The sequence below is a fragment of the Danio rerio genome, chromosome 7, assembly GCF_049306965.1.
Source record: "Danio rerio strain Tuebingen ecotype United States chromosome 7, GRCz12tu, whole genome shotgun sequence".
Taxonomy (NCBI): Eukaryota; Metazoa; Chordata; class Actinopteri; order Cypriniformes; family Danionidae; genus Danio; species Danio rerio.
Genome location: NC_133182.1, coordinates 16038066 through 16050518, shown reverse-complemented (window position 1 = coordinate 16050518; position 12453 = coordinate 16038066). Strand labels below are relative to the sequence as shown.

Below are 12453 nucleotides of genomic sequence, written 5' to 3'. Positions count from 1 at the left end.
TACAGGCCAGAACCACACACAGTTCAGGTAAAAAAAAAAAAGTGATACAATAAAAGCTATTTCAGTGGCAGGGTGGCGCATGCTCTTTTTTTTTGACCAATAATAACCGAGAACCAAGCATTCATTGTGGCCAAAAGGTAAATGGTTTACCCAACAGAAGAGAATGGATATGAAATTCAAATGCATTAAGAGTAAATGCAATGGTTTAAACAAAATCCCTTTTAACAATGAGGCAAAATCCTATTCAGGGCATATCTATTTTCATTTAGGGTGATATTTTCAATGATGTTGATATTGTTGTATATCTGAGTCCAAAGTACCCTAACTATTTTAATAGAGAAATACTGAAATAAATATAAAATAAAAAATCCAATTTAAAGAGCTCTTCCGATGGTTTCTCCAATGTTGGATACAAAAAAGAAAGATATTTTGAAGAATGTTGGAAGATATTTAGAAAGAAAGTTGAAAGAAATAAAAAATATATATATTTAGAAGAATTTTAGAAGATATTTGGAAAGATAGTTGGAAGAAATAAAAAAGAAAGATATTTAGAAGAATGTTGGAAGATATTTGGAAAGAAAGTTTGAGGAAAAAATAATAATTTGAAGAATGTTAGTAGATATTTGGAAAGTTGGAAGAAAATAAAATATTTTGAAGAATGTTGAAAGATATTTGGAAAGAAAGTTGGAAGAAAAAAATATATTTTAAAGAATATTGGAAGATATTCAGAATGAAAGTTGAAAGAAAAAATTAAGATATTTGGAAGAATTTTGGACGATATTTGGAAAAAGTTGAAGAAAAAATTAAGATATTTGGAAGAATGTTGGACGATATTTGGAAAAAGTTGAAGAAAAACATTATTATTTGGAAAGAAAGTTGGAAAAAAATAAAAGATATTTGAAGAACTTTGGAAGATATTTGTAAAGAAAGTTGGAAAAAAATAATAAAAGATATTTTGAAAAACGTTGGAAGATATTTGTAAAATTTTCAGTTTTGGGTGACCTGACCCTTTAAATATTGTCAATTATAAACAAAATTTGACATAAATGTTAATTTGTGTGATCAAGAAATCAAAAGTCAGGACTTATTTATTCATATTTTGACCCTTCCGTCTATTCATAGCATTATAATCATAAAGTGTCCCTGTGTACAGTATATTATATAAAGTTTTTGTATTATGTCAGGTGTGGTGGTACTTACATAAGTGTGTGTTTTAAAGATGTCAGATGGTCCGCTGGTGCAGACCTTGTCCCCCTCCAGCCCGATTACTCTTTTACAAATGTTCATCTTGGGATTAGAAGGACTTTTGGCTATTATAATATCCCCTCTGAAAAAAAAGTAACAAAATAAATGCACAGTACACTTGAAATACACTAAATTCAAATCGAGCATACTAACTTTTGTATGCGGTAGAGGTGGCGGCTTATTCGTTCTGAGAAAACCACATCATGGTTAGTAATGGTGGGCTCCATGGAAGGACCTGAACACTTTTGGACATAAATAGTTGTTAAAAAAAACATGATTTATGTGTTTCTTTTTCTACTCGATGCTAAAATGCTATGATTAAACATCCCCCCCACAACGACAAAAAAAAAAAACCTACCGATACAAATTCACCAACATATTCAAAGGCGCAGTGAGCGATGCAGCCATACTGGACGGTGTAGCCAACAAAGCTGATCGTCTTCACAAAGAAACCACGAAACATCCTGACACTCTTAATGACAATCAGCAATTCTGCAAAAATGAAAAAAGTCTAAATGTAATAATCAATCATTCTCTACCAATGCTGCTATTATCATACACGTGATATCGAGTTTTCAGTTGATCAGGTTAATAATATTAAAGTGTGAGATTAAAACCGAGTAATTTTTTTTTTTTTAGTAAGAGTAGCAAAAACTGATAGGAAAGGGAATTTCCATGTTGGCATTTTCATTAAAAAAGAAAGAAAAAAAAAATATATATATATATATAGTTATGTCATTGTGAACAATTTCTCCATGCATCCATTTGCTCAGCGCTTGTAATTTTAAATCAAATTACCATCAGCTGCATAACAATAAAACGTATTAATATTTTTTTATTTCATTTTAAAAAGTTAAATATAAATAGCATAAACCTTTTATTCACACATTTGAGTTATTGTAAAATAAAATTACTAAAACTCATTTTCAGTAAATTAAATAAATTTGAAATAAAGCAAAATATTAAAAAACAGAAACTTAGGCTAGAACAACAACAAAAAAAGAATAATACATATAAAAAAAACAATAATTAGTAAATAAAAAACTGAAAATATCTATCACAAATAAACAAAACTTAATAATCCTAACAAAAAGCTGAATATAAAAATTAATATAACAACAAAACCAAATAAAATATAAAAGCACAACTGAACATAAATAAAAAGTGAATTACAAACTAGTAATAAACACAACAGTATATAAAAATAACACTGGTTAGTGATGTCTTAAAGTCAAAAAATATTAACAGTTAAAAAAAATAATAATCATTTGAAAATATTTATCACTAATAAATAAAATAAAAACTGTAAAATAACACTGGTTTGTGACTGTGATGTTATAAAGACATAAACATGTTAATAAATTTAAAACAAAAAACAACTATAATTTACAAGTAAAAACCTGACAACATATATAACAAAATCAAAAATTTATAAAAATAAAAAAATGGTTTAAAAACTATTAATAAACACAACAGTATATAAAATTACACTGGCTTGTGAAGTCTCAAGAACATAAAAATATTAATACAGTTAAACAATAAATAATTTTTAATAACTAATAAACTGAAAATATCTATCACCAATAAACAAAACTGAATAATCCTAACATAAAAAGCTAAATGTAAATATTTATATAACATCAAAACCCAATAAAGCATGAAAGCACAACTTTTAAATTTATTAATAAACACAATAGTGTCATGACAATTCTATGGCAAAAATAGTCGAGCGTACTGTTGATGTTTACACACAAGAAGAAGTGAACCACGAGAAGATTACAGACCTACATGCGAGGAAACTCTAGTGCGCACGCTGAACTGATTTGTGATGTCTTAAAGACAAAAATTTTAATATGTTTAAAAACAAAAAACAAAAAAATAAAAAAATAAACTGAATATATAACTAATAATAACAAATAATCCTAACAAAAAAGCTAAACATAAATATTGATAGAACAATAAAGCCTACAGTAATAAAAGATAAATAAAATTGAACGTGAATAAAAATAAAAACATGAATTAAAAACTAATAATAAACACAATAGTATATCAAAATAACACTGGTGTGTGATGTCTTAAAGACACACAAACTCTTAACATTACATAAGCATTTTGTTTAATAATTATTGTATACATTATCTACTCAACCATCACAACTCATTCATAACCAGTAGCACAACCCAACAGTCTCTGCTTCCCAATTCCAAAACAGAAATCTAAAATTAGCATGGAAATTCTCAATTGGAAATCTCGCTCGATGCCAACTGGAAACTGACGACACCGGCCTGTGCCAGGGGGTCGAAAGAGGGGTTTTAAACACTTTGTCACTGAGGTGGTGCTGGTGAGCAAATGCACCTCACACATTTAATGGCTAACGGTTAAAACTGTGAAACCAAAGTGATCATTAGAGATGGTGTTTCATTCTCAGGAGCCTCTACTTCCCATCAACAAGACACGGAGAGTGACCCCTGGGCGTCTGACCCAGTCTGAGACAACCCAATCTACACCTGTGGGAGCAGGTGACAGCGCTAGCAGGCACAGATTCATCTCCTCAAGCTGGAAAAAAAAAAGTTACGATATGGCCATAGCAACAGAACACAAGGTCCTTTGTTTGTCCTCGCACCCCAGCACTTTAACTGATAAAACTGTGGTGCGTCGTCTGAATAAACAGTCCATCCTCTCTCAAACTATTGACTTTTCCTTGGCCATCAAGCTAGCAGGGATCATGAGTCAATAAAGGTCATTTTTGGATGTTTGTACACATCCATGAATCCTCGCTTGGCAAAGAAACGCTTCCGTTTGCTGGATTTTTGGCTATATATCAAGAAACTCTTTAAAAAAAAAATCTAGCTCTTGTGCAATTAGAAAATTTATCTCCAAAAAGATAACATTGCTGGATATCCAATGAAGGAAAACCAATTCAATGACCCAATGTTGGCTTTGGGCCACAAAATAATATGAAACTCTTGTGCAAACCTTCAGAAAGCCATGTCGGATGTACAATAAATTTTCTACAAAAAAGAACCAGAAAAAACTCACCTGGCACTCAGAGAAACCCTTCAGTTTGTTGGCTTTTGGGCCACTACATAACAAGAAATTAAAAAAAAAAAAAAAAACAAGATCTTTATAGCATCAAGCGCGAGTGATTTCCATGTTAAGTCAATGCAAAGATGCAAATAGACATCCTGTTATGCTATTTGCGCAAATGGGGCAGCGCGAAATGAATGTTTTGCGCGTTTGACGTGCTTAATGCACGAATTTCTTGAATTTGAAAATCTGAACTTTAGCGGACCAATCAGGAGCTTGCTCTTGTAGGGGCGTGATAATGAAGTAGCGCCTGTTGTTGTTGGCCCAAGGGAAATCCTGCTGCCGACACCAACAACAGCTCATCAAACTGGACTCTGCTCAGTTGAAAGCACAGCTGAAAGCATCTATCATCCAGTTACAGTTTATGGAGGAGTTGATGAACTCACAGAGCTGGGTGCACCTCTGAAAGAATCTAGTGGACTCAGACACCGCGCCGAACGAATCTATGCTGTTTTTCAGCCTTCCTAAAGCACATAAAGCACAGCTAATCTCTCGATAAAAACCATGTTAGCCATTTAGCAACAAAACTAGCAACGAGTCACTGGGCAGACTTGTACAAGAAGGACTAGATTGAACTAAACTGTATGTATCAAAAATAACAAATTTTAGATTTGCGAAACTTTAGACAGTGCCCTCTAGTGGATTTTTCATCTGAAATGTGCAACAAATCGTACTCATAGCAACGCATTTTACTCTATTTTTGCAAAAATGTAGGTTGTGACATTTATTTCCAATGAGCCTGAGCTGGTCTTTTCTCCTGTTATGAGGAAGGAAACTAATACATTTTGTTTGGCAGAAAAACCCTTGACAGATGTGCCGTTTGATGGCTTTTGTATTGCTCGAAAACATGAAATTCTAACACAATTGGAAAGCAAATGTTCAGAAAGATAACCTCTCTAGAAGAAGAAGAAAGAAATCCAAACTTTTATCCTAAAATGAGTATAAACCTTAGTTGGCAGAGAAACCTTTGCTTTGTTGGCCTTTGGATTGCTACATAACAAGAAACTAAAAATCAACCTCTTGCACAGTTAAGAGATTAATTTTCAGATAGACAGCCTCACTAGATGTCCAATTAAAGAAAGAAACCCAAACTTTTCTCTTAAACCAAAATGGTAGAAACCTTTGAAACATTTCCTTTATAGGCTGTTAAAATGCTACTGTATGTAACAAGAAACTAAGAATCAAGTTCTCACACAATTGAGACATGTTTCAGAAGGACAGCCTTACTGGATGTTCAGTGAAGGATAAACCCCAATCTTTTCTTCTGAAACAAACAAAAAAAAACCTTCAATGATGTGGTGTCGTTTGCTAGTTTTCAGACTACTAAATAACAAGAACCCCTAAAAAAAATTAAATAAATAAAAAATAAAACGTCTCTTACACAACTAGAAAAAAATATTCAGAAAGACACCCTTGCTAGATGTCCCAGTGAAAAAAAAAGACAAAATTTTTTTCTAAAACAAATTAGTATAAACCTTAGTTGTCGGTCTTTGGATTGCTGCGTAACAAGAAACTAACAGTTAAGAGATCAATTTTCAGAAGGACAGCCTCGCTGGATGTCCAGTGAAGGATATCCTCAATATTTTCTTCTGAAACAAACCAGAGGAATCTTCGTTTGGCAGAGAAACCCATCTGTAAAGTGTGGTTTGCTAGTTCTCTCTGAATCTCTGAAAATCGAACTTGTGCACAATTAGAAAACTAATGCTTATAAAGACAACTTCTCTAGATGTCCAATTAAGGAAAGAAACCCAAAGTTTTCTCCTAAACCAAATTGATAGAAACCATTGTAACATTTCCTTTATAGGATATTAAATAAGATACTTATAGCATAATAAAAATCAAGATATCACACAATTGTGCAAAATTTTAGAAGGACAGCCTCACTGGATTTCCAGTAAAGTATAAACCTTTATCATCTGATACAAACCAGAGAAACCCTTCAATGGAGTGCCGTTTGCTGGTTTTCAGACCACTAAAACGAAAAATCCTAAATATCAAACACTTGCCCAATTAGAAAACAAATCTTCAGAGGATCAACTTGGCTGGAAGTCCAGTAAAGGAAATAAACCCAAACTTTTCACCTAAAACAAATGAGTAGAAACCTTCAAAACATTCCCTTTGTTGACTATTGAATTGTTACAAAACAAGAAACAAAAATTCAAGCTCTCGCACAAATAAGAGACATGTTTCAGATGGATAGCAGCACTGGATCTCCAGTGAAGTATAAACCTCAATCTTTTCTTCTGAAACAAACCAGAGAAACCCTTCAATGAAGTGCCGTTTGCTGATTTTCAGACAACTACATAGCAAGAAACTCTAAATACCGAACTCTTGCCCAATTAGAAAACAAATCTTCAGAGGAACAACTTCGCTGGATGTCCAATGAAGGAAAGAAACCCAAACTTTTTACGTAAAACAAATTGGTAGAAACATTACTTGACAGAGAAACCATTCCTTTGTTGGCTTTTGGACTGCTACATAACAATTAACAAAAATTCGAGCTCTCGCACAATTAAGAAGAGGCAAGTTTTCAGAATGACATCCTCACTGGATGTCCAGTGAAGTATAAACCTCAATCTTTTCTTCTGAAACAAACTAGAACCCCATCTATGAAGTGCTGTTTGCTGGTTTTCAGACCACTACATAACAAGAAACCCTAAAAATCGAACTCTTGCCCAATTAGAAAACAAATCTTCAGAGGAACAACTTCGCTGGAAGTCCAATGAAGGATAAACCTCAATCTTTTCTCCTGAAACAAACCAAATGAATTAAGGCGACCCAGTGGAGCAGAAACCAAACCAAACTGAGCCCCATCCCAAAAGCCCCTATTGCCTCAGGAATGACATCTCCAATATGGGGTGGAATTAATCTCCTTGTCCCCTACTTCCTCCATCCAAGTCCCAGGCCAAGTGTCAGGTGTCTGTCTCCGTGTGTCATGGAAAGCGCTTCACCTAATCCCATTACCCACCATCCATCTCCTCACCCCATACCTCTGTCCCCTCTTTTTCCATTCCAGTCAGACATCGAATCCACACCTTTGAATCCTCATAATTACATCTGATACCCCCCAACACAAACACCATGTACGAGAGCAAGCTCCTCTACCCAAAAGCCCCCTCCGTCCAGGGATGTTTCTGCCTGACTGGATGTAGTTGAATCGCAGAGAGGCATTGAAAGGGCCAGCTGTTGTTTTGCTTATCAAACTCCAGGGTGGGGTGGACAAACTATTGTTTCTGAGACGTTTTGGCAATTGATAGCAGGACTGGATTCTTTGTTTGAATTATATATAATGTACACACTCACCTTTTAAACCTCTATGCTTATGCGGTAGTGCTGTAGATATTGGAAAAATATGACATTTGGGATATTTTTCTGTGATTTTTATATTTTGATTATAAATATAATTTTACCAGGTGGCTCAAATAGATCTATTTAGAAAATAAGTCATCGTTTTAGACTGCTTGGATTGATTTTGTATGGAAGTGCATGAAATATGATAAACAAATTATAAGCAGATGTAATGTGAAAACACTGTGTATGTACAGTGCTCAGCATAATGGAGTACACCCTATTTTGAAAATGAATATTTTTCTCAATTTCTCAGTAAATATTGGCAATGTATTTTGGTGCATTTAAACAAAACCGATTTATTAAACACATATATTTATTAAAATAATATTTTAGTCACCAAAAATATATATAAATTGAAAGATAATAGATAGATAATACAATTAAATGTAAGTAAAATATTGCAAAAAAAATAAAAATAAAATACAACCTTCAAAATTTTAACTACATTTTTTACACATAAACTTTGATGTCCCTGGGAGTAAGTATATATGTATACTTATATGTATGTAAGTACAAATTTTTTAGAAGTTTGAAACAGCCAGCCAAAGCAAAATTTCCATGGAACACTTTTAAACTACTATTGGTCTATGATGATGATTCAGTTGTTGGGCGGGACTCTAGAGGTTACACCTTCTTTTATTTGGAAATCTTGGGTAATTTCCTCTGCCCACTTGACATCCGCAAATAAAAACGTAAAAAATGAAGTGTATAGAAATTAAATTATGAATCAAAACCTACTGTGATGCTATTTTTTTATGTTTAAAGGCATATCTCAGCCAAAAATAAATTCTGCCATCATTCATTTACACACCCTTAAATGGTTTCAAACCAGTTAGATTTTTTTTGTTCAGTTAAACACAAAAGATATACTGAATAATGTTGGAAACCTGCAACCATTAACTTCCATTGTGTTCGTATTCCTACTATATATGCCAATGGTTACAGGTTTCCAACAATCATCAAAATATCTTATATTGTGTTCAACAGAAGAAGAAAAACTGATTTGGAACAAGTCAAGGGTAAACAAAACCAACTTGTTTTCAACAAAAAAATGAACATGTTTTCAATAAATAAATTATATTTCACACTAAATCATCAACAAAAAGATTTCTGCAGAATCAGGGGTCAGAGAACACTACAAAAATGATACTATTTAATAATCATTCATTTTTTTTTTTTCTGCTTAGTCTCTTTATTTACCTGGGGTCGCCACAAGCGGAGTGAACTGCCAACTTATTCAATTATTACACACTCATTCCCCAATTAGCTTACCCAATTTCCCTATAGCACATGTCTTTAGACTGTGGGGAAAACCGGTGCACCCGGACGAAACCCATGCGAACATGGGGAGAACATGCAAACGCCACACAGAAATGCCAACTGACCCAGCCTAGGCTCAAATCAGCGACCTTCTTGCTGTGAAGCAACTGTGCTACCCACTGCGCCACCGTGCTGCCCACTATTAAATAATAATAATAATAATAATAATAATACATTTTATTTGTAATGCGCTTTTATCAGACTCAAAGTACTACAAACCAAAAACAAAAAAAAATGTAAACAATAAATAGGGAAATATAACAATAAGATAACAAAACATTTGTTTCAAATCATATTAAACTGTAAATGTACTCAGATAAATGCAGAAAAGAGACAATTGAAAACAAACCCAAACTTTTAAATTATAATGTACACTGTAAAAATAAATAAATGCTGAATTATCTGCACTTTTTTAGTCATCTCAACTTACATCAGCCAAACTGACTAACAATATTAAGTTAAACTAAAGACTGTAGAATACACAAGACGTGTCACTCATATAGTTTTAAATGTGGAAAATTGTAGCGGTTAATATGGCAATGAAATCTGTACCATTTAATGAACCAACTACACTTCAAAACAAAAGTTTGTTGGTTTTGTAATCTGTAATAAATGGACGCTAGGTACAGTCCGTCCTGTCAAATGCACATCACATAACAGCAACTATACTCAAACACCCACAAACTTGAATATAAAGAGTAGCTGTCATTTCTGGAGGACATTTACCATTAAGACCAATTTGAGAATTGCTTCTGAAGACCAGTGCGAGCTTATGAAGCATTATTCAGAGGATAGTAATGTGTAACAAGGCCTTGACTGAGGTTTGTGTCATGATCTTGTATGCGCATTAGCTTGGGCAGCCTGAAAAAATGCTGATTTTGTTTGATTCAAACATTTAGAAAATAAGAGACTATGAGACAGTTGTTGTTTAATCTTATTGGGGATTTCAAATATGTAATGTAATCATAAGCTTGGCAAACTGTTTTGGAAAACTTAATGCTTCCCAATTCAGAAAGAATGTCCGAGAGGCGTTTTAAAAGATGGCAACTGAGTAAAATAACCTTTTTATAAAGGGACTTTGGTTAAAATTTGTATCGAGTTTAGTTGAATCCTGATTAACTAATTACGTAACAAAAAAAAACATTTGTTGGCATGACATTTTCATTTAATTTTTTTAAGTCTATGTGGTCTAACAGTGTATGAACTATCTGACAATAGCCTATTAATTAACTTTATGCAATTCTGTTTCAGCTTTGTCTATCTTATTCACTTGATCTTTCATTCTCAACCTCAAGAGACTTGTCTGTCATGTTTATATTAACCGAATGTGTGGTGGAGGACACTAGCACCGTCTAGTCGTCCAATCACCAGCACCGTCACTGTTGTGGGCCGTCCAGCATAGGTGAGGATTAAGGATTTAGCATAATAAGATTACACGGCCAGTGAATGATATCAAGAGACAGTCCATATGCGGCCGCCTGGTTTTCCACCGGCACCCCGTGTGTGTGAGAGAGAGGCTGTGTGAGTCAGCTGCTTGGAATCAAATGGAGTTTAGCCAAAATCAAACAGACCTTCAGACAATTGAGATTAAATCTCTATTTCTGAGCATTCCCCTGTGTGTTGAGAACAAGCACTATCTGCCACATGATTCCCTGAGCGGGAAAAGTGACGGACCAAAAAAGAATTGTATCTAACAATTGGATAATTAACTCCAAGCCATGCCTTAATCCAGGATTACATCGGACAATGTATATTTATTTGCTAAACAGAATCGCATTGAGCATCTCTGGAGAGCCATCTGTGGCCCCGGACCCCCGAAAAAACCCATAATGCAACAGAAGGGAGAAAGGTTTCCCAGAGTGCTGAGACGCAGGTGGCATCAAAACAGACTTTTAATCCTATAAATCTGCAGTAAAACAAATTTTTGAAATTGAACAAATCTCCTGAGGGAGAAAGAGAGAGCTGTCATCAATCCTGCTTTAGCAGCGTTTAATCTGATAAATCCCTCTAAACACTTGATCGCTTACAGTCTAAAATTGGGCAACAAACAGATTAGATACATTAAGGTTACTGTATAATGCTGCAAATGTTTTCCCTTCCGGATTTGGCAACAACTAACTTAAAAAAAAAAAAGTGGTCTTCATTCTAAGGATGTGCATTTTGGTTATTTATTTATTTATTTATTTATTATCTGATTATTAGGGCTCCATGATATTGGAAAAGAATGATACTGTGATGTTTTGATCTTCTGCGATATATATAGTTTAAGTCAGAATTATTAGACAAAATGTTAGATTTTAATCCAGACTCAAATTTGCGCATACTAGCAATATGACTATTGCGAATGAGCACATTGCCACATCGATGCTGAAATGATATTTCATGCAGCCCTAGCGCACTGTTTAGACTAGTGCTGTAATGAACAGCACAACTGAAATAAAAAACAGTGTATTGTGCATAATTGTGGCTTCATATTGTCTTTTACAGGTCACATAATGTGATCATGACTCCTAAATATATAAATTCAGATATATAAAATCAGACTAACGATGTGTGTAATGTCATCTAGATGGCAGCACGAGTGACTTCTTGAAACAAGAGCATTAACAAACGATGGACATTAAAGCTTCAGAAAACTATTTCTTTATGTATAATTCAAACAAGCAAAACCAAAGTGCAGTTTCTGTTTTTTTCCCCACCATAAAAAGTGTTTTAAAGCTGCTCACACAAGAGCTTCTGTGTTTGTATTGGTCAATGCCAACGATTTTATGAAAGCTGTTGTGGAGAACTGAAAAATAAAACATCCTAGCTTTTGTCACACCTTATACCAATGGGTAATCAGTTAAATGTTCACTTTAACATGAACAGTTGGACACCTAATTTTTTTTTTTTTATTGTGGAAACAACACTTCCTACATCCATTCATTTACCCTTCACACCTATTAAACCTACTGATACTGATGTTTTGATTGTTACTTTTAGTTGTGTTAGAATAAATAGTACGTTAGACTTTATTTCTCTGTGTCGTCTCCCTTAATGTTATATCTTTGAGCCATGTGTAACACCAACTGAAGTAGTTTTTTTACAGTGTTTATAAAAAAACACAAACGTCAAATTCTTCTAAATGTGTTTTCAAAGACTCTGAGCTAAATATATTTTAGAGGGACAGTAAAACAGAGATTTGGCTTTAAGAGTCAGATATAGTGCTGTATATACTGCAAACACCTGGTATACGAAGCAAAGTGTGCAAACAGCAATTCAGGCATTGAGGGTGATGTCACACATGTGTAAAGGTCACTACGACTCTGCCACCATCTAATGTGCTAACACTCCGCTGACCTCCTGAAATAGCAAAGAAAATAAACAGCAGGCCAGGTGACACTGGAAAACAGTGCTGGATTTCTAAAAGCCATTGTTCTTGATTGTCGGACATATAGAAAAAATAAAATA

At 33.9% G+C, this 12453-nt stretch overlaps 2 protein-coding genes across 5 annotated transcripts in view; one reads left to right on the top strand and one right to left on the bottom strand.

Annotated features, from left to right (window-relative positions):
- elp4 (elongator acetyltransferase complex subunit 4) overlaps positions 1 to 12453 on the top strand; it is a 244503-nt gene that overhangs the window by 97176 nt on the left and 134874 nt on the right. The window lies entirely within an intron of this gene.
- immp1l (inner mitochondrial membrane peptidase subunit 1) overlaps positions 1 to 12453 on the bottom strand; it is a 30763-nt gene that overhangs the window by 11571 nt on the left and 6739 nt on the right. Inside the window, exons 2-4 of one of the 2 annotated variants that reach the window (NM_001386390.1) lie at positions 1604 to 1737; positions 1399 to 1487; positions 1201 to 1327 (exon numbers count right to left, since the gene is read on the bottom strand). In NM_001386390.1, the coding sequence (NP_001373319.1) occupies positions 1201 to 1327; positions 1399 to 1487; positions 1604 to 1708 (321 nt within the window). In that variant the 5' untranslated portion in view covers positions 1709 to 1737. The remainder of the gene's footprint in view (positions 1 to 1200; positions 1328 to 1398; positions 1488 to 1603; positions 1738 to 12453) is intronic. The other variant, NM_001386391.1, reaches the window with a different exon arrangement.